Source organism: Humulus lupulus, chromosome 7 (assembly GCF_963169125.1).
Source record: "Humulus lupulus chromosome 7, drHumLupu1.1, whole genome shotgun sequence".
In the NCBI taxonomy this organism is placed as follows: Eukaryota; Viridiplantae; Streptophyta; class Magnoliopsida; order Rosales; family Cannabaceae; genus Humulus; species Humulus lupulus.
Window position 1 is genome coordinate 61,113,767 of NC_084799.1, and position 20,648 is coordinate 61,134,414.

General features: G+C 38.5%; 2 protein-coding genes across 2 annotated transcripts; one reads left to right on the forward strand and one right to left on the reverse strand.

Moving 5' to 3' along the window:
• Positions 1-12,557: 12,557 nt before the first annotated feature.
• LOC133791762 (uncharacterized) lies at positions 12,558-15,951 on the forward strand. Its single transcript, XM_062229678.1, has 2 exons — positions 12,558-12,924; positions 13,436-15,951. Exons 1-2 carry the CDS (start codon positions 12,921-12,923, stop codon positions 15,949-15,951), a joined length of 2,520 nt encoding a protein of 839 aa, XP_062085662.1. The 5' UTR covers positions 12,558-12,920.
• A 153-nt stretch (positions 15,952-16,104) lies between these two features.
• On the reverse strand, positions 16,105-18,219 carry LOC133791763 (uncharacterized). Its single transcript, XM_062229679.1, has 5 exons — positions 18,051-18,219; positions 17,235-17,972; positions 16,654-17,156; positions 16,449-16,557; positions 16,105-16,110 (listed from the first exon to the last, which is right to left on the reverse strand). Exons 2-5 carry the CDS (start codon positions 17,571-17,573, stop codon positions 16,105-16,107), a joined length of 957 nt encoding a protein of 318 aa, XP_062085663.1. The 5' UTR covers positions 17,574-17,972; positions 18,051-18,219.
• Between the last annotated feature and the right edge of the window lie 2,429 nt (positions 18,220-20,648).

The window sequence follows — 20,648 nt, forward strand, 5'->3', positions numbered from 1 at the left end:
AGGCCCACTGATTCACTTCCTCCAGCCAGCCCCAGCACTCTTGGGCCTCCTCCTCTGTCCGCCTGCCATAAGCTCGGCCCAGCACCAGAAGTCCCTTTGCCAACCCAGCAGTCCACGCACGCCCATCAAGCTCCAGCTCACACCACACGCCTGCCTTTCCTTCCACCCAGCAGCTTCCCAGGCCCACGCCTGCCACCCAGCACTCTGAAGCCCAACGCCAATAGCTGCCAGCCGTTCCCTTCCCTTCCACCTCCCCACCTGGGCCCAGCTCCACCAACAATACCCCACGTCCTAACCAGGCCCGTCTCCCCCCCATGCTGCAACCAGCCGCCTAAACACCTGGCCCAGCCACCCAACAGCTGCCATTTCCCCATTTTTTGAGCCCAACAAATACATTTTGTCTACTTGTCCCCTTTGCCAAAAATGCCAACTTTTTACCCAAACCTTTCTACATATTTTACCCAAAAATCATCATTACTCCCTACAATTTACCCCTATTTTCCATATTATAATTAATTAAATTAATTTAATCAATTTTATTAATTTAAATTGATTATTTTAATACTTTTTTTTGCTATAAATAAGGGAGTTTAGTGCTTATTTTGGGAGAGGTTACCATACCACAAGTTCTACACTTTCAAGACCTCTGAATTGTCTTCATCTTTTTCTTCGTTTTTGTCATTTTTCCTATGAGATTTTAGAGGAAAAATTTGGGGGTTTCTCCTGCAAATTTTCCTATTTATGTTTGTAATTTTTTGTTGTTTGTATTTTCTATTTTAGTTATGAGTTTCTAGATAGTGGTGATGAAACAATATGTAACTAGATAGTGTTTATTTTGTATATTTATTTCCCATTTTGTGCAACAAAGTTTATGGATTTTTCTTCTTCATATATGTCTTTCATCTTCAATATCTCATATTTTGGTCTGTTAGATAATATTGCACTTTGTTCTTCATTTTGCAAAAACATAATATTCTGTGTAAGATGTGTCATTAAATTGTACACATCCATGCTTAGAACAAAAATATTATGTTTTTCCTTATAAATAATGTTCATTGACTTATTTGTTATTTCATTAGATTAATTTACACTAAATGCTTTGAAATTATAATTTTAAAAGTGAAGATAAATCCTATATTTTGATAAAAACTTGTGCTTAAATAGAATATCTAATTTGAATAAGTGATGGTTTTATTAATTTCTACTATTACTAGAACTTGGGAATCAATGTACTTTTAAATATTATTGAACTTATATTTTTTGGATTCTATTATCTTAATAATCTTTCTTTTACTATCTTGATTTCTACTTTTAATTTAGTTATATATATTGTCTTTAATATCTTTATTATTATATTTTATTTTATTTTATTGTCACAAATTCTAATCAATCTTTGGGGCTAGGTTAGAATTTATTAATTTTGGTTTAAAATAGTTTCCTTTTCGATTTTAGACAATTCCTTTGGGTTCGATCTTGTGCTTACACGAACACTATATTATATATATATGATTCGTGCGCTTGTGAGTATAAATTTTTAAAACATACCCATTTTGGGTCCATCACCAGTAGTGCTCGGCCTCGAAGAATTCTTCCCTCGAAGTGGGAATGGAGATTGATTGCGAGGTAGAAGGGGGGGGGGGGGGGTTTGATGGTTCTCCCATTAGTGAAAATTGAAAGTCCCCCGGCTTGAAGGCGATTGTCACTCTAAGAGTGGGATTGATGGGAATTGGTCTGAGCTCGGGGTCTGGATCTGGATATATGGCGACCCTAAGTCACTTCCTTTTCCCCTCCTCGACCTTGTCGATTTGACGTCGAAAGTGATCTCAAGTATCTTCTTGCTTGCGCCTTAGTTGGTGCTCCAGAATTAGACGCTGGTTCCGGGTGAAAGGTGACTCCGGGCTCGAAGCCTTCGATGAATAAGGAATTGCGAGCTTTGACCCCCACCGCTTTCCCAAATTCTGCAACATCTAGCAATAAAGCAAAAGGGTGAGGGCTAGGCGAACAAGAAATTAAGAATGAAAATCAGGATGATCGAAGCTCGAATGATCGAGGCTACAAGGCAAACTCGGTCCAAAAGACGAGGCCAGTCTCGGAGCGTGTATTCCACGAAAAGAAAGGAAGGTGGATTTATTTTTGAAGATCCCGATATTTTAGGGAAAAAAAGTTGGTGGTTACTCAAAAAATGATATTTTTGGGAAACGTGCAATTTATAAAACCCTAATTTTGTATCCAATATCTTGGTGTATAAGATATGTCATCCAAAATTCAAAAATTCAGTAAAAGAACTAGATTTGGGTCTTTTACGCAGAATCTGGATTTGGAACCCATGGTATTAGAACTTAAGACAAATATTTATTAGCTGAAACATTCTACTGTGAAAAACTAGTGAGTAAACCAACAGTTCAACAATATAAACATACATGAAAACAATGTATATATACAGGCATACGAAGCTATGAACAGAATCTTACACAATGTAGTCGGCGAAAACAGAGAGGTTGATGACCGAATAAGCAGTTGCAAAGACGATCTCACGGAATCAAAGAGGCCAACATAGCTTTGTCTTCTTGGCTTGTAGAACATGCAAGAACTGGTAAAGAAGTTTCTGGTTTTTTCTTATCTCTGAACGCTCGAACGTGAAAATAAAAAGGGCAAGACGAATGGGGATATATTTATAGACCCCTGGGAGTGTGAAAAGCCGAATTAATCTGGACCATTGGCCAAATTTTGTATCTGATCCAACGGTCAGGGACTAGTGAAATGATAGTACCATAAAGTTGGCAGGCAAACGAACGTGGGCAAGGTTCCAAGGCACTCAAGTACTTTGATTGGTTAATACCCGGCTGACGCGTGTCCATACTTGAGTGTATTTGATGGTACAATTTCCGAGAAGAGCAGTTCAAAAGTTTCCTTCTCATAGGATTCGAACTGATACTTTTAAGGGGGCAAAATGTTACACCCAGATTTTGAGACAAGAGGTTATGGCCCCGAAAACTGGGCTCGTCAGGTGTGAGCTCGAAACGTATGAAAACATCTTTTGGGTCCAGCTGTAAAATCTCTGAAGTAAAACTACGACCTCGAAGATGTGTAAACTCGGGATATTTTCTGAGTTCGAATGGCACGACACTGGGATACATCTGTTACCGTTTGTCTTAAGATAAAACAGGCCGAGCTTGGGAAGTGCAAGCTCGGGTGTAATAGCTTCGACAGTATCTATCTACTCTGAGCATGTCCAGAAGTTGGGTGACAAGTTCGTAACAATTCCATAAGTCTTGACAGTCACGACGCCGATTGCTGATCTCGAAGACCTGATGAGTCACCTGGGATAGCCCATTACGCGTGAACATATTTATTGTTGTGTAATCCCAATATTTAAGGGATACTATTTAGTCTGTTATCCGTTCCCGATTCTTATGGAATGTTTCTCTGTATATAGGAGATATTGCAGTTAATGTCATTATTTGAATTGATATACAGAATATCTTCCCGAAATATGCGGGAATGAACTCTGTAACCCTCCCTATAAATAGAGGAGGAATGGCCACTTGTAGATGATCGATTTTTGATTGCTTGAGAGAAAGCTCTGGGTAATTCATCTCTAAAGAATTTCCAGAAAACTCTAAGTCTTAATAACATAGACTCGTGGACTAGGCAGAATTAACTGCTGAACCATGTAAAAACCTTTTTGTTTTTCTTTATTATTCATTCGCTTCATAGTTCACATTGTTTAATTGCTATACGATTTAAGTTGACGAAAAACAGCGTCAACACTATATATTTATATAAAGGAGAGCCTGATATGACACTCTAAAATTACTCCAAATCACCCTTTCTATTTTCTCTCCTTTTTATATTTTTTAATTATTCTTTTTCAAATATATGATTATTAATTAATAATTAAACAAACAAAAGTAAAATATCTAATTATAAAATATAAAATTTAATTATTTATTTATTTAAACAAAAATGTATTATAATTATTAAAAAAAACGTAATTTTTAAAATTTTTATATTAATTATGAATGATAATAATTATTCAAAAACAAAAAACGTGTGAAAGCTTTTCAACGTTCCCATATCACTTTTTTAATTAATTAATAATATTAATAAGTTTATTTATTTAAACAAAAAAATATATCATAATTTATATCTATATATATCTATATCTAAAGAGCATTTTTTTTTTATTCTTCTCTTTAAAATTTACGATTATTAATAAACATTTTTTTTTAAATTTATGATTATTAATTAATAATTAAAAGAAAAACAAAAATGTCTATCTAATTTAAAAATAACGTAAAGATCTTTTCTAAAAAAATTATGATTAATAATTATTAATTTAAGAAAAAAAACAAAAAAACGTAAAGAGTAAAAAATTTAGAAAAATATATTTATGTTAAATTAAAAATCACTTTTTAAATTTATTAATAATAATTTATTCTTCTCTAAAGATCATAATTTATATATATATATATATATATCTATCCCTAAAGATCATTTTTTTTTATTCTTCTCTTTAAAATTTATGAATATTGTACAGGCTGATTCCTACAATTGATGAAATGGACACTAACAACCTGTTAAGAACAAAGAAGAAGGCAGTAGTTCAACTGGGAGCACTGATTGGGTGTCAGCCAAAGGGATTATGATGCTCAAGTTAGTCAGATTGTCGTGAAAGATAATAAAAAAAGTAAAGAATAACGAAAGTAATATTGAGTAGGTGAATGGAATGATGAGTGAGTGATGGCGGAGCTTGACGGTCCTGTCCGGTCAGGTCAGTCTGACAGGTTCGTGGTCAGGCTACGACGAAGCTCGTCAATCTGGCCAGGTCAGTCTGATTGATTCATCTTGCTTGACAAGATCAGCTTAAAGAAAGTGTTCTTAGTCCAAGAGAGTATTCAGAGTGATGGTTGTCCGATAGTCCTTCCTTCGCCCCCTAGGGTCTTTCTTAGAATCATTTTCTTTTCCATTACTCCTCCACCTTCCTGATCAGTCTGACTTGCTCCAAGTAGTTGTGTAACGTCCCAAATTCCCTAATATGACTTAGTGTCTTGATTAGGGGCCCAGGAGGGCAATAACTGGTTTATTGTATTATTATGTGATAATATGCATGATTATGTGAGTTGTTGTAGCGCACCAAATTTTTTTTATTTATTCAAATTTTGTGCTTTAATTTATTTAATTGTTAGAATTGTTTGGTAGAATTTTGATGAATTTAATTGTTTATTTATTTTAATATGTGAATAATTGAGTTTTGGTTGAATGCACCAAGGTGCATGGTAGGTAGTGATGTACCCTAGTGATTTAGTGTGTGCATGGTTGGATGGTGCACTTGTGTGGAATTTTCTACACACTTTATTATTTTCTTTTATTAGATTTATTTAGTTTATTTAATTGAAAAAATAAATAAAAGAAAAGGAAAGGGATGGCTTAGACGTGTGAGCATAGTGGGAAAGGAGGGACTACATTCCCATTTTATTTGGGTGATTTTTAGTTAAAAATGGAAGAAGGAGTTGTCATCTTTATGCACTCCTTATTTTTCCCCTTATAAAGATAAATCAAAAATAAAAGAAAAAAACACACAGTGAGGAAACTTACCCATTATATTTATTAGGCTAATTTTGGCTAGGATAGAATAAAGAGGGAAGGAAAGAAGTGAGGAGCATTTTTGCTCATTGGTACCAACAGTTAGAGAGGGAGAGAGTGAGTGAGAGGCTGCCATTTTTCTAGAGGAGGAGGAAAAAACATGAAGAAGAAGAAGAAGAAGAAGGGAAATCGAAGTCTCTAAGGTATGGGCTCGGGTTGTGATTTTCTTGTTCTCTTCTTCTTGGTTCTAGTTTAATGGAAGTCCTTGATGATGCTAGGTTCTAATCTCACAAGAGCATATGGATTGTTGTTTAGGGTTTCAGCCTACAAGGGTAAGGGTGATTTGATTTTTCTAATGTTGATTTATTTGGGATTTTTGGTTTGTTGGTCTGATGATTTGGTGGTGACAATAAGGTGTTGGAGGCTAGCAAACAAGAGGGTGACCATAACTATTTTGTTTGGGTTCTTTGATTTTGATCAAAGGAGGTAATTGAACCTCTATTCTTGATTTTGATTCTTATTGTTGTAACCTTTTTATATATATATATATGTTGATGTCGTTTTTTCGTCAACTTGAAAAGGAGAGCAATTAAACAAGAAGATATCAAAGAAAATGAAAGAAGATGAATACAGGAGATTTTTACGTGGTTCAGGAGTTAAATCTGCCTAGTCCACGAGTCTGTGTTATTAGCACTTGGGAGTTTCCTGGAAACTTTTCAAAGAATACTTGCCTAGAGTTTTTTCTCAAGATCTCAGAAATTCGATCCCTTACAAATGAAGTTCCCTTCTCTATTTATAGAGAAGGTTTCAGAATTCGTTCCCACATATTTCGGGAAGATATTCTATGAATCAAATAATATAATGCTATTTAATTCATTATTCCCTACGCATACGGAAACATCCCATAAAATGTGGGATTGGATAAAAAATTAAATAGTATCCCTTAAACATTGGGATTTTACAACAATAAATACATTCATATGTAGCCGATTAGCTCAAACACAGAGTTCATTAGATCTCCGAGACTATCCGTCAATCGCGAGCTCGTTACCTAACTTCACCTACGCTCAGAATAAATAACCACTGAGGAAGTCATCACATTCGAGCTTACACTTCCCGAGCTCGAACCATCTCGCCTCGAAGGCAAGAGATGCATCAGGGAAATATATGTATCAAACCCTGGTTATTTGTGAGCTCAGAGTACATTCGAGGCTACACACCCTTGAGCTTTTCGAGGTCATTATTTACCACAAAGCGGTCTGACTGACAGATCATATGACGACCGTGCATTTTTCGAGCTTACACCTAACAAGCCTAGATTTTGGGATCATAACTTCTCATGTTCGAAATCTGGGTCATCCAGGTTGGTTCGGAGCCAATCATGCATACAACTTCCTATTCAGGCTCGCTAATACTGGGAGTCGACAGGTGCTCAATTGGCACTACATTCAACGCATCGACCTTGTTGGATGTGGCGAGTCTGGCTAAGGCGTCCGCATTTGAGTTTTGTTCTCGGGGAACTTGCTCTATAGTATAGAACTCGAAATGTTCGAGCGCTGCTTTCGCTTTTTCTAAATATGCTGCCATCTTTGTGCCACGAGCTTGATATTCCCCTAGGATTTGGTTAACCACCAACTGCGAATCACTGTAACAATGTAGTGCTTTGGCCTTGAGTTCTTTGGCTATTCGGAGTCCAGCCAATAGAGCCTCGTACTCAGCCTCATTGTTATTTGTTTCGAAGCTGAACCTTAAGGCAGAGTGGAATCGACTTCCAGTTGGAGTGATCAATATAATCCCTGCCCACGATCCATTTTCGTTGGAAGATCCATCGATGTAAAGTTTCCACAATTTGTGGGTTGAGGTTACGACTTCATCATCAAACACTCCCGTACATTCCATAATGAAGTCTGTCAGGGCCTGCCCTTTTATGGTTGTTGTTGGATGATACGCGATCTCGAACTGCCCAAGCTCAACAACCCATTTTAGCAATCTGCCTGAGGCTTCTGGTTTGGACAAGACTTGTCGTAGCGGTTGGTCAGTCAGCACATGGATGGGGTGTGCTTGGAAGTAAGGTCGAAGCTTTCGAGATGAGTGGATCAGGCTAAGAGCCAGTTTTTCCATTATTGGGTATCTTGATTCTGCCCCCAGTAACCTCTTGCTGATATAGTACACTGGTTCTTGCACCCTCTGGTCTTCTCAGACGAGCACAGCACTGATGTTAAGGGCTTTCAGGGATTTCTTCCTATCATTGTCCAGGAGTCTTCATTTTTGCTGCTTTGAGGGGAAGCTCTTGTCAATGTTAAGTGCATGGCTTATCACATTCGGACTTATCCCTACCATGTCCGAATGTGACCATGCGAAAACATCCTGGTTCTTCCTCAAGAAGCAAATTAATTGCTACTTTGTTTTTTCTTAAAGGTTTTTGCCCACCTTCACAGTTTTTAGGGGATCAACTTCTTCGAGCTCGACCTCTTTGAGCTCCTCTAGAGGCTCGAGGTCAACCCTTTCCTCTATTCAAGGATCGATCTCTTCGTTTATTTTGAAGATTGTCCCATCCTTATTCTGAATCACAACAAGTGTTTTTGCATTTGTTTGCTTTTTCCCTCTAACAGAAATGTTGTAGCATTCCCTTCATGCGAGCTGGTTCCCTTTTACAGTCCCGGTGCCACTAGAAGTCGGGAACTTGATGGCCAGATGCCAAATGGACGAAACTGCCCCCAGCCTTACCAGGGCGGGTCTCCCGAGTAATACGTTATGGGCTGATGGGAGATCCACCACGACGAATTCCATCATCTTGGTTACCGAGATTGGGTAGTCTCCCAAAGTTACAGGTAGTTTGATGGATCGCATACAGGCCATCCCTTCTCCTGAAAAGCCATACAACGTAGTTGCACAGGCTTTTAGGTCGCGAAGTGCGAGTCCCATCTTTTCTAAAGTGGCTTTGTAGTGGATATTTACTAAGCTCCCATTATCAATCAGGACTCGGTGTACCCTCTTGTTTGCAAACGGAAGGGTGATCCAGGGGGTCATTATAGGGGAATTGGACATGAGACACATCCTCTTCAGTAAAGGTTATGGGTTGTGTTTCAACCCTTTCTTGTTTCAGAGCTCTAGGTTCGGGCTCGTAGGGAGAACCGTCACCAGTTTTTAACTCATTGGCATATCTTTTCTAGGCATTCTTGCCCGAGCTTGCGATGTGAGGTCCCCCCAAGATGGTTATCACATCCTCTCCATCAATCGGAGGGGGTCGCTCATCCTCCCGAGGTCAAGAGTTATTATTTTGGGCAGCTGCTGCAGCTGCTGCCCTTTGGCTGGCGGAAGCCTGGTTGGGGTTCTGGTTTCTTACATATTTCCCAAAATATCACCTCAAGATCAATCCTTTGATCTCATCCTTTAGCTGTCTATACTCATAGGTTGTATGTCTGATGTCTCGGTGGAATCTACAGTAGTTTTTGGAGTCTCTTTTTGCCTTTTGGTTCTTCATGGGACCAGGTCGTTTGAAAGGGACCTGGTTTTCATTAGCCAGGTAGATATTCTCCTGAGACTCATTGAGCTCGGTATACACCTTGTATACGGAGAAGTATCTTTCCCCTTTCCTCATTGAGCTCGGGGTTATTCCCTTCATTTTTCTTTCTCTTAGAAGGGTTGTCTCCGGTGGGTTTTGAAGTCGTAGGATCTGCCAAGGTCGAGGCAGATTTTGTGTTTGCTGTAGTTACGGGCTGAGAGGTCATATTCAATGCTGACCTCACCTCTTATACATTAACAAACCTTTGTGCTCGTCGATTGAACTCGGTTAAGGACCTTACAGACTTCCTTTGCAAATCTTCCCAGAGAGGACTTCTAGGCATTACTCCGGCTCGAACAGCCATTAAATGGCCACTATCGTCGACATCATGAGCTTAAGCGACTTCCAAGTTAAACCTTGTGAGATAACCTTTTAGTTACTCATTTGGCTGTTGTCGGACATTAGTCAAGGTAGAAGCCTCAGGCCTGATGCCGACCATGGCTTTGAATTGTTTCTTGAAATCTCTTGATAGTTGGTCCCAAAAAGCAATCAGATGTCTTTTGTATTTTTCAAACCAGTTTTTTGCTGGTCCCGTGAGAGAGGCTAAGAACAGCATACACCTGAGCTCGTAGCCCACAACTCTAACTCGCATAATTGTGTTGAACGTGCTTAAGTGGTTGCATGGATCTGAATTTCCATCGAATGGCAGGACATGGGGAATTCTAAGTCCTTGAGGAAACGGGGTGTTAGAGATATGCGGGGCAAAGGGCTCGAGTTCCTCATCGAACTCTTCATCTCGTTTCTGGCTACGTTCGTTCTACCAGAGCTTGAATGCTCTTTCCGATTGGTCAATCCTTTCTTGGACTAGATCTATGGGAGGTCTGGCCTGAACCAGGGGGAACTGGTTATCGTTGATTACAACTCCAGTTCCCCACCTCGACGCGAGTTGTTTGCGCTCGTTGAGATGATCTCTCATATCTAGATTCAGGGGATTATCATGTCCCCGATTATGGTTTAAATGCTCCTGTAAATCTGGGTGATCTCCTCGATTTCCAGTGTTTCTGGGCTCCGAGTTATATATACTCACGGATCTGGTGTTACCCGAGCTTTCGTTGACATGGCTCGTTGCATGATTATTACGAGATGGGTTTCATGCTAGTCTCCTTGTCTCAATAGTTTGAGATTGAGACACTTGGCTCCTCGTGGGATGGGGACCCTTATGCTCCCTAGCAGTTTCTTCATTCCCATGTCTTCGCCCAGCTCGCCTTTCCCTATCACGATTGGCCAGTTGCGCATCCCTTCGAACTGGCTCGGGGTGCCTTATTGACGATGGTGGGTGTCTTATTGGAGAAGGTGGCTATCGTCCATTATGGGGCCTAGAAGGCCCTGAATTCGCTCGATCAGGCTCTGGCACATTCTGCGTGGCACTAGGATTTCAGGTCCGAGCCTCTGAGGGGGCTCGGTTATTCCCTATTCCTACAAGCGCCTCTGCATTTAGGTTGGCAGCACCGAATGCCTGGTTACCTCTCCGGGGTCTTGGTTGGACAGGCTGCTCTGCTGGTGGTGGAGGTTGCTCTGCTCTTCTTGTGGCTGCATTTTTGCATGGCCGTCCCCGGGGCCTACGAGGTGGGACGTGAACGTCCCACGCCACGCCTGGGCAGTTTGCGGAGGCGGGGCCTGAGCCGCCTATGCTTCAGCAGCTAGTCTGGCTAGCTCTTTGTTGCATTTTTAGCTTCTGCCAACTGTTTACACAATTGGCCATTTTTGAGTTCCACAATTGGGACATATCTCTCGGGATTGTAGTACATATCCTCGTCGGCCTTGGGAGTAGGTGGTCCTCGAGAGTCAGATGAACCATTCCTTTCATCGGGATCAGAATTCACCATAGGTTGCTTTTTCCAGGGTGCTGGGGGTATTCATCTTCATCTAGAATTTCATCCTCAGAAATGTTGGGATCATTTGCAGCCATTGCTAATTTGAGAGGCTCTTTGATTAAACAGATTCAAGCACTGTTTAATGGCTCTCAATCAAAGCACCAAACTGTTGATGTCATTTTTCGTCAACTTGAAAAGGAGAGCAATTAAACAAGAAGATATCAGAGGAAATGAAAGAAGATGCATACAGGAGATTTTTACGTGGTTCAGCAGTTAAATCTGCCTAGTCCACGAGTATGTGTTATTAGTACTTAGGAGTTTTCTGGAAACTTTTCAGAGAATAGTTGCCCAGAGTTTTTTCTCAAGATCTCAGAAATTCGGTCCCTTACAAATGAAGTTCCCTTCTCTATTTATAGAGAAGGTTTCAGAATTCATTCCCACATATTTCGGGAAGATAGTATGTGAATCAAATAATATAATGCTATTTAATGCATTATTCCCTACACATACGAAAACATCCCATAAAATGTGGGATTGGATAACAAATTAAATAGTATCCCTTAAACATTGGGATTTTGCAACAATAAATACATTCATATGTAGCCGATTAGCTCAAACACAGAGTTCATTATATCTCCAAGACTATCCATCAATCGCGAGCTCGTTACCTAACTTCGCCTACGCTCAGAACAAATAACCACTGATGAAGTCATCACATTCGAGCTTACACTTCCCGAGCTAGAACCATCTCGTCTCGAAGGCAAGAGATGCATCAGGGAAATATATGTATCAAAACCTGGTTATTTGCGACCTCAGAGCACATTCGAGGCTACACACCCTCAAGCTTTTCGAGGTCGTTATTTACCATAAAGCGGTCTGACTGACGGATCATATGACGATCGTGCATTTTTTGAGCTTACACCTAACGAGCCTAGATTTCGAGATCATAACTTCTCATGTTCGAAATCTTGGTGTAACAATATATATTCATGGTATGTGTGTTTGGATTGATTATTGATGTATGGTGTTATGCCAATCTTTTGTTATGAATAATTGTTTTGATCTTAAATCATAAGCATGGTGGTGTTGATGTTATGTCTCCTAAGGTTTTTCCTATGATTTGATGCTATGTATGGTTTGGCTTAGATGTTCTATACGTAAACATGAAAGGATTTGATTATTTTGGGCTATAAGGATTTCGTCCTAGGTGTGGTCATTCAAGCATGTTAATTCACCTTTATGTGTTCATGCCAATACAATCTTAGAAACATGATAGGTTTGTAAGATTTTTAAATGGGTCTATGATATTTTTTGTTTTTATTTTGGATTATTTGAATGATAGAAACATGCTAGGGTTTGTGTTAAATTTTGTTGATTTAACATGTATGAATAATGTATGAATTTTGTGAGACATGATGAATTTCTTGACTTGTTAGGCTTGCTGATTTTTGTGTTTAAATGGTGTAGGATATGATGAAAAAAATGTTTTAGCATGCTTAAATGAGTTTGCAAGTGCTATGATGTTTTAAGAAATTAAAGGGAATTTCAATATACATTAAAATGATATTTTTACTCAAATAAATAGGGGTAACTCCATGAATTAACCCTTTTTCACCATATATTTATAACCATAACCCCTCATTAATGTTTCTCACATTAATGACCTTATAGGCACTTAAAAAGACATCAATACCCTTCAATAGATATTAAGTTGTTCTCTCTTTTATTTGTCTTGCACGTACCTAGCAGCCATGGAAATGATCTACTCTCACAAAATATAGCAAACACATATTCTCTCTCAAATCATCAAATCTCAAAGGTCATCACCATTTTTTCGCACCAAGATTTAGAAAGTGACGTTATCTCCCACATCTCTTTTCTTCTCACCCAAGTTGAAGAAGATTAAATAAAAATCATCTCCCAAACTTGAAGAAGATTGAACATTTGATTTGATAATGAGTAAGTATTTTTTTATTTATAGGTTATGGGTGTCTTGTGTAATAGTTTAAATAGAATTTTGGAACTACTATACACTAAAAAATCTGTGAAAAGAGATAATTTTATGTTGAGATGACGAATTTTCGAATAATTTTCGCGATTTAAGTCACTGTGTTCTCACTGTATTCACACTTTGTTCACACATTATTCACACTTTGTTCACACTTGGTTCACATTTTCGCAATTTTGGTCACTGCGTTCACACTTTGTTCACACATGATTCATACTTGGTTCAGACTTGGTTCACGAGTACTTAACACATGATTCACATTTGGTTCACACATGATTCACACTTGGTTCACACATAATTCACACTGGGTTCACACACAGTTCACACATTGTTCACACACGTTTCACACTTGGTTCACACATGCTTCACACATGCTTACTTTACACATTTATTTCTTATTTCTTTTGGCTAGTTTTACCTAATAACCTTTGGATTTCGAACCTTTTGTCATATGTTATGCAGGTCAAACACATATAAATATTGTGGTGTTATATAATGGATCGTGGGAACAAGTTTTGAACGAAGGTTGGTCATTTAGTGCTAAACAAAGCAAGGGTATGAAGGTGCCAAAGACTATCACTTACAATAGTCTTGTTGATCAATTGTATACTTTAATCGGAGCTGACAAGTCTCGTATTGATCTTGACTTAAATGTAATCTATCATTTTGGAAGTAAAGGTATCCCTCCATCTTTAATTAGTAATGATGAAGATGTTGTTTTTTTTCTTGATGAGATAGGAACATCTATCAATCATCGGACACCCCTATGTGTGTCTACTACAGAGAAGAGAAGTAATGATCCTTTGGTTACTAAAACACGTGAGTTGTATACTATTCCTCCAGTTGAAACCAAAGTGAATGATGATTTTTGCATTGATGGCAATGAAGACAGTTGTGATGATGATAATAATGATGCAGATGGCAATGAAGAGAGTTGTGATGGTGATAATAATGATGCAGATGGCAATGAAGACAGTTGTGATGATGATAATAATGATGCATTAAGCTCAGATGATAATGAAAATATTGATAGGTCTACCTGCAATGATGTACTTGTGAAGCATAATTTACAACAGTCAACCTCCAATGAAGTATTGAAGAGCCATGATTCCTCAAATAATAGAGGTCGTAAAGTAAGACAGGTTGGCGAAGATAATCTATGGAGTACTCCACTTTTGTTGAATCAAGGGGAAAAAGGCTCTACTTCAGCCTCAACAACTCAATTACTAACATCTTCTTCGAGTATCAATTCGTGGGAAATAAAAGAGGGTCAAATATTTGAGAACAAGCAAGAGTTGAAGATGAAACTCCATCTTTATGCATTAAAGAAAAACTTTGAGTTTAAAGTAAAGAAGTCTGCGAAAAATATATGGTGTACAGTATGTGTTGATGATAAATGCAAATGGAGGTTGAGGGCTACAAAATTGGTTAATTCCAATATGTTCGAGGTTCGTAAATTTTTCGGTGAACACACATGCTCATTGGATGTTCGACATAAAGATCACCGTCAGGCATCCCCATGGCTTATTGGACATGTCATAAGGAGAAAATTTGAGGGTGATGATGTTAATTACAAGCCAAGGTCAATTGTAAAAGATATGAGTTTATCATATGGAGTTCATATGAGCTATGCTAAAGCTTGGAGGTGTCGAGAGCATGCATTGGCTTACATAAGAGGTACACCAGAATCATCATTTCAGAAACTTCCCTCATTTCTATACATGATGGAGCAAAAAAATCCTGGAACTGTTACTCATTTGCAGATGGACAATGAAGGTAGGTTCAAATATTGCTTCATGGCCTTAGGTGTTTCTATAATGGGGTTTAAGACATATATTCGCCCAGTTATATGTGTAGATGGAACCTTCTTGACTACTCAGTGTGGAGGTACTTTGTTATGTGCCATGGGACAAGATGCTAACAAGCAAATATATCCAATTGCATTTTCAGTAGTTGACTCAGAGAATAATGACTCATGGTTGTATTTTCTACTGAGGTTGAAGGAAGCGATTGGTGAAGTGGAGAATCTAGTATTCGTGTCTGATAGACATACTAGTATAGCAAGTGCCTTGACTAAAAATTTTCCTGAGGCACACCACGATGCTTGTATACATCATGTTAGCATGAATATTCGTGCGAAGTTCAAAACTGACCATTGCCATGAAGAATTCTTCCTTGCAGCGAAAGCTTATAAAAAGCGAGAGTTTTTACGCCATTTTGAGAAGATTAAATTCAAAGATCTTGCAATTGCTCAATACTTAGAGAATCAAGTGGGTTTTGAAAAGTGGGCTCGTTCTTTCTTTCCTGGCCATCGATATAATTTAATGACTACAGGTATTGCCGAAAGCTGGAACAATGTCATTGCTGAGGCACGTGGGTGGCCAATTACTTGTCTCATGGAATTTATGAGGCACACTTTACAAAAATGGTTTTTCGAGCGTCGAACTGCAGCATCAGCGGCTACAAGTCCTCTTGCCACAGAAGTGGAAGCTGATTTGCGAAAGTTAGCAGACAAGTCCACTACCTCGTTCTCTTTTCCGTCTAGTCAGTATGAAATAACAGTATTGGATGGTGATCTTGATGGAGATGTCGACCTGAGGAGGAAAACATGTAGTTGTAGAAGATTTGATTTGACAGGTCTTCCTTGTGAACACGCTCTAGCTGGTGCTCGAGATCGTGGCATTAGTCCATATAGTTTATGCTCCAGATTCTACACAGTTGAAGCGTGGTTGTCATCCTATGGTGGATCTGTATATACGCTGGGTAATGAAGAATCTTGGGTGATACCAAATGACATAGGAAGTATGATGATAGCTCCTCCTTTAGTGAAGCAGAAGGCTGGCCGTCCAAAGAAGAAACGACGTTTATCAAAGGGTGAGAAGAATAGAAAACAACATAGATGTAGTAGATGTGGTGTCCTGGGCCACAATCGAGTGACGTGCACCACTGTTTGTCCCCCGCCGTCTAGACATGCTTAGTTTGTACTTTTATTGTTTTACTTTGTACTTTTATTGTTTTACTTAGTTTGTACTTAGTTTGTGGAATTTGAATTTTTAGATTGGTTCAGTAATACGACTTTTTGTGTTAAAGTTTGTTGTTTCGGACACACCTAATTCATATTCACACATAATTCACACCTAATTCACACATAGTTCACACATTATTCACACATATTTCACACGCGGTTCACACATAATTCACACCTGGTTCACACCTAGTTCACACATAGTTCAATCCTGGTTCACACATATTTCAATCCTGATTCACACTTAATTCACACCCAATTCACACATAACTTAATAAGATAAAAGTGACAAAGATTTATCCATTCCACTATTAAGATGAAATAAACGAAGTCATTCAATACCATTTAATGAGATGAAGTTGACATAGTTTCTTCATACATTCAAAAGTAAGATACATATAATTAAATAAAAGACAACTATGGTTGTAAGTTATGGTAAAACAAATCTACACAAGTCTTTTTTCTAAAGAAATCCATGTTGTCGTCATTCACTTCGGATAGCGGTTTTTTGGCTAGCAAGTACTCTAGATGTTTGATGACATATACCCCACAATTGCCACTGCAAAGGAAATAAAGTTTTTTAATTATTGGAAGACCATATTGATTATTGGAAGACCAAAGTCTTTTAATATAAATATGGTTAACAAAGTTATACCTAGTTTTGGTCTGTGGCACTTTTTCTGTGCCAAGTCTTGTGAACTCAAAACGCACTTTCTGTGCTTGTAGTTGGACATCTTTCCTATGGCTTAACAGCCCACTGGATTGAATTAGAAATGGTAGCATTTTTCCCCATCTGCTCATTTTATTCTCAAACTCCTTGTTGGAGACCACAGTGATATCAGAGTCATAAGCTTTTATAAGACAGCTTGTCAATGATATCTCTAACAACACCCAATGTGTCCCAGAAAAATTAATTGGGGTAAACACTTCATCAATGTCTTTCCAACTCCTTTTGAAATTGTTATCATCACCTACCAAGTAATCAAGCACTTCTTGTGGCCAAATGTAGCTTGATTTGATTTTCTTCTTGTTGAATTGTTCCCAATGTGGTTCGAAGAACTGTTGGAACATAGAATCCACGATGGTGAATCTTTCGGAGTAAGTCTTCTTGTAAGTGTACACTCGTTCTTTCATCAACCCTAAAGCTGCATCAATGTGCTGCATGCCAAATATTATAAGTATATATGCATTCAAATTATATATATTTTTAAAAAAAAATTATTTCAGTAGTCTTACCAGTCCGTCCAGCCATGTACGTGGTGTAAGTAGCTGAATAAACCATTTCGCAGTGCACGAACCAGCCAAGAGAGAAATAGGCTTATCATTCTTTTTTAAACCAATTACCCATTTCTTAAAACGTCTCATTTGCTTTTCGTCATATGGCTGTAGGGGATTAATTTCACAAGGATCAGTTACAATTGTCTTTGCTTTCTTTTTCTTCTTAGTTGGATCAGTAAACTCGGAACCAAAAATTCTTTTCGTTGGAACCCTCCTTCTCTTGAATTCCACCCCAGCCATATCTCCAGGAGATACCACCTTACAGCTAGGGCTATCTTCTCCAACAACGTGCTCCATAATAAATGTATGGTGTGGTGAAGCAAGATGCTCATCTGATAATGAATCCTCAGAATCACTACCTTTACGTTACGAGAGCACTAATTCAATTAGATAATCCAACTTCTCCTCCATTCTTTGTTGGTTACTTTTCAAAGTGTCAATATCAGCTAACAACTTTTCATGGTGGGTGTTAATTGGAGTTGGTATCTCTTTCTTGTCTTGCTCGTGACGATGCCCATCTGCTACATCGGGCTTTGTGGGAGATTCCTCACGTTCTTCCCTTTCAAACTCCAATTCCACATCATCGTCTACAAAGCTAATAACACGTCCCATGAGTAGTTCATCTGGTCCTTGAATAATAGAGTCATGAAATTCTTTCTCTTCGGGTCTTGGATTGAGCGTGGCCTTCACAAGATTCTGCAACAAAATAATAAATTAATAAAGTATAAACATTACTTATAAATCACAAACTCAAATAAAATCTTAACGACTTACACTTTTTTTCTTAAATACACCTTCAATATCTTTCTCTTTCAGCATTTTATGCGCTGACCAGCTAAGCATTCTTGGAAAGGCCAGGGGTTGTTGATCAGCAAATGCAGAGAACTTTGTGAAAATTTCATAGGCCCAATATTGCAGAGCAATGGCATAACCATAAATTGTGTACTGAGGTACTGGTCTTTTTCTCTTTTGCTCAACATTCTTCAAGTATTTATTCCTTAGCCTTTCCATATCTTTTGCCAAGCCGAATAATGTCTTCTCGTACGATAATCTCCCCCAAGGATAGTTGAAGAAGTCATCTTCATTTTCCACCATGGAAAGGACATCAATAAATCATTTCATCTTTGGTTCACTAGGTAATAAAAGAGAGTCTACCAAAAAACATAGACCTAATTTCCATACGTCTTCTTTCACATCGCACCTTTTGAATCCATCTTCCAACTCTTCAGAAGACAAACATTCTTTATTGTTCAAGTATGTCTGGAGAAGTCTTTTACTCTTGGTCATTTCTTTATACGTTGCCTGATCCGGAGAAATTCCACAATTCAATCCAGTGATCAAACCAAATTCACTAATTCCAAACCTTGTATTCTGACCACAAATATTAAAATTCAAGCAGTATTCGTTCTTTCCTCTACCAACAACTCTCCTAAGCAGTAACTGGTGAATAATAACTCCAGAATATTGTAGAGGCGGAGCTAAGAAGAATTGCTTGAATGGTGACTGTTTCGCTCGTTCCAACAAGTCAAATGTCGTGAACTTTGCTATTATTGTACTCATAATGCTCCCTCCCCTATACGCAGCCTTTGCTGGATAATGCCTTTCAGTAGGAAGCATGAGGAGTGACATCTGAAAAGGTAAATTAAATAAGCGCTTAATACATAACTCATATATATTCACACTTTCTTCACATACGGTTCACACATTATTTACACATGGTTCACGCATAGCTCACCCAAATTCACACCAACCTCACATAGTTCACACACAGTTCACACACAGTTCACACACAGTTCACACATAGTTACTATTGAGGTACATTTTATGTACACTAGTTTAGAAACTCTACAGCAACCAAATCACACCAAACCAAAATACCAAACACTGCAGCAATGGCAAGTAAAGAAAACACAGGGGAGTTTAGAGCATAAAAAAGTTCATTTTGCTAGTCTTGCCATCTCAATTCGCTATTCTCAAAGAGTTACAGAGCTTCTCTTCTCTCTTTTTCTCTATTCTCTACCTTTTTCACCAGCCATCTACCGTACAAGTTTTCCATAACTCAGCCAATCATTTGTACCAACTGCAAATTCTAGTTGTCACCTTAATTTTAAACCACCTTGGCTGCAATTGCAGAACCAAATGCAACTCTGGCCAGCATTGCCATAAGCTATGTCTTACTCTTGACCACTTAGTACATATGGTAACTAATGTGAGAGACATCCTTAAATAACAGTTATTATAACTAAAACAAGCCTAATCATAGTGCATACCCCACAACAACCAGAATATATTTTCCTCAAAAGTTCCCAAAATACAGTCCCATTCCTCATTCTAGTCAACCTTTTCTTGGTTATATTAAAGAAATATATGTATATATATTCATGATTTCAGCCGAGGCCATACCATAATACACATCACTTAGAAATTATTTCAACACTTCAAAATAAGACAGTACAATTTGATATTGACAGTATGTACAAGTTTCTCATCATACTCTTGCCTCACTACAAGGAAATAAGTCTAATAATGGCTTATTATAATCAAGAAAAGGTTCAAGAATCACTTTTAATAGGGTTAGTTAGTATAGTTTCCTTTTATAATTCACACATTATTCACCATAAGTTCAGAACATGGTTCACAAACCATTCACACCAAATTCACACATGGTTCACACATCATTCTCACATTGTTCATCATAATTTCGGAACATGGTTCGCACATCGTTCACACACTATTCACACCAAATTCACACACTATTCACACTAAAATCACACATGGTTCACACCAACTTCACTTCATACATGGTTCACACCACAATCACACATGGTTCACACCAATTTCACACATTGTTCACACTGAAATTACATATGGTTCACAACAACTTCACTTCACACATGGTTCACACTAAATTCACACCACAATCACACATGGTTCACACCAATTTCACATATTGTTCACTGAAATTACATATGGTTCACACTCGTTCTTTCACACCAAATTCACACTAAATTCACTCCTTATTTCCCAATTAAAACATGCCTCAAGTAGTTAGAAATTCCGAAATTTAACCAAAGTAAAAATTCAAAATAAACAAAGGAGTCATAATAACAACAAGGGATCCCAACAACAATACCTTGGGCTAGGGCATCGGGCTTGCAAGGGGAGTGTGGGGTCTTAGGTGTTGTAAACCTTGGGCTCCGGCGACGTGGGCTCCGGCGACGTGGGCTCGACGATATGGCTGAAATGTGGGTGGGTTCGGCGTCGAGACCAAGCGGAGGGGATGGGTTCGTGGGTTCGGGACCAAGAGTGTAAAAGGGGCTGGTGGCTGTGGAGATGATGATGCAAGTGGGAGGAGGGACGAGGTGGGTGCTG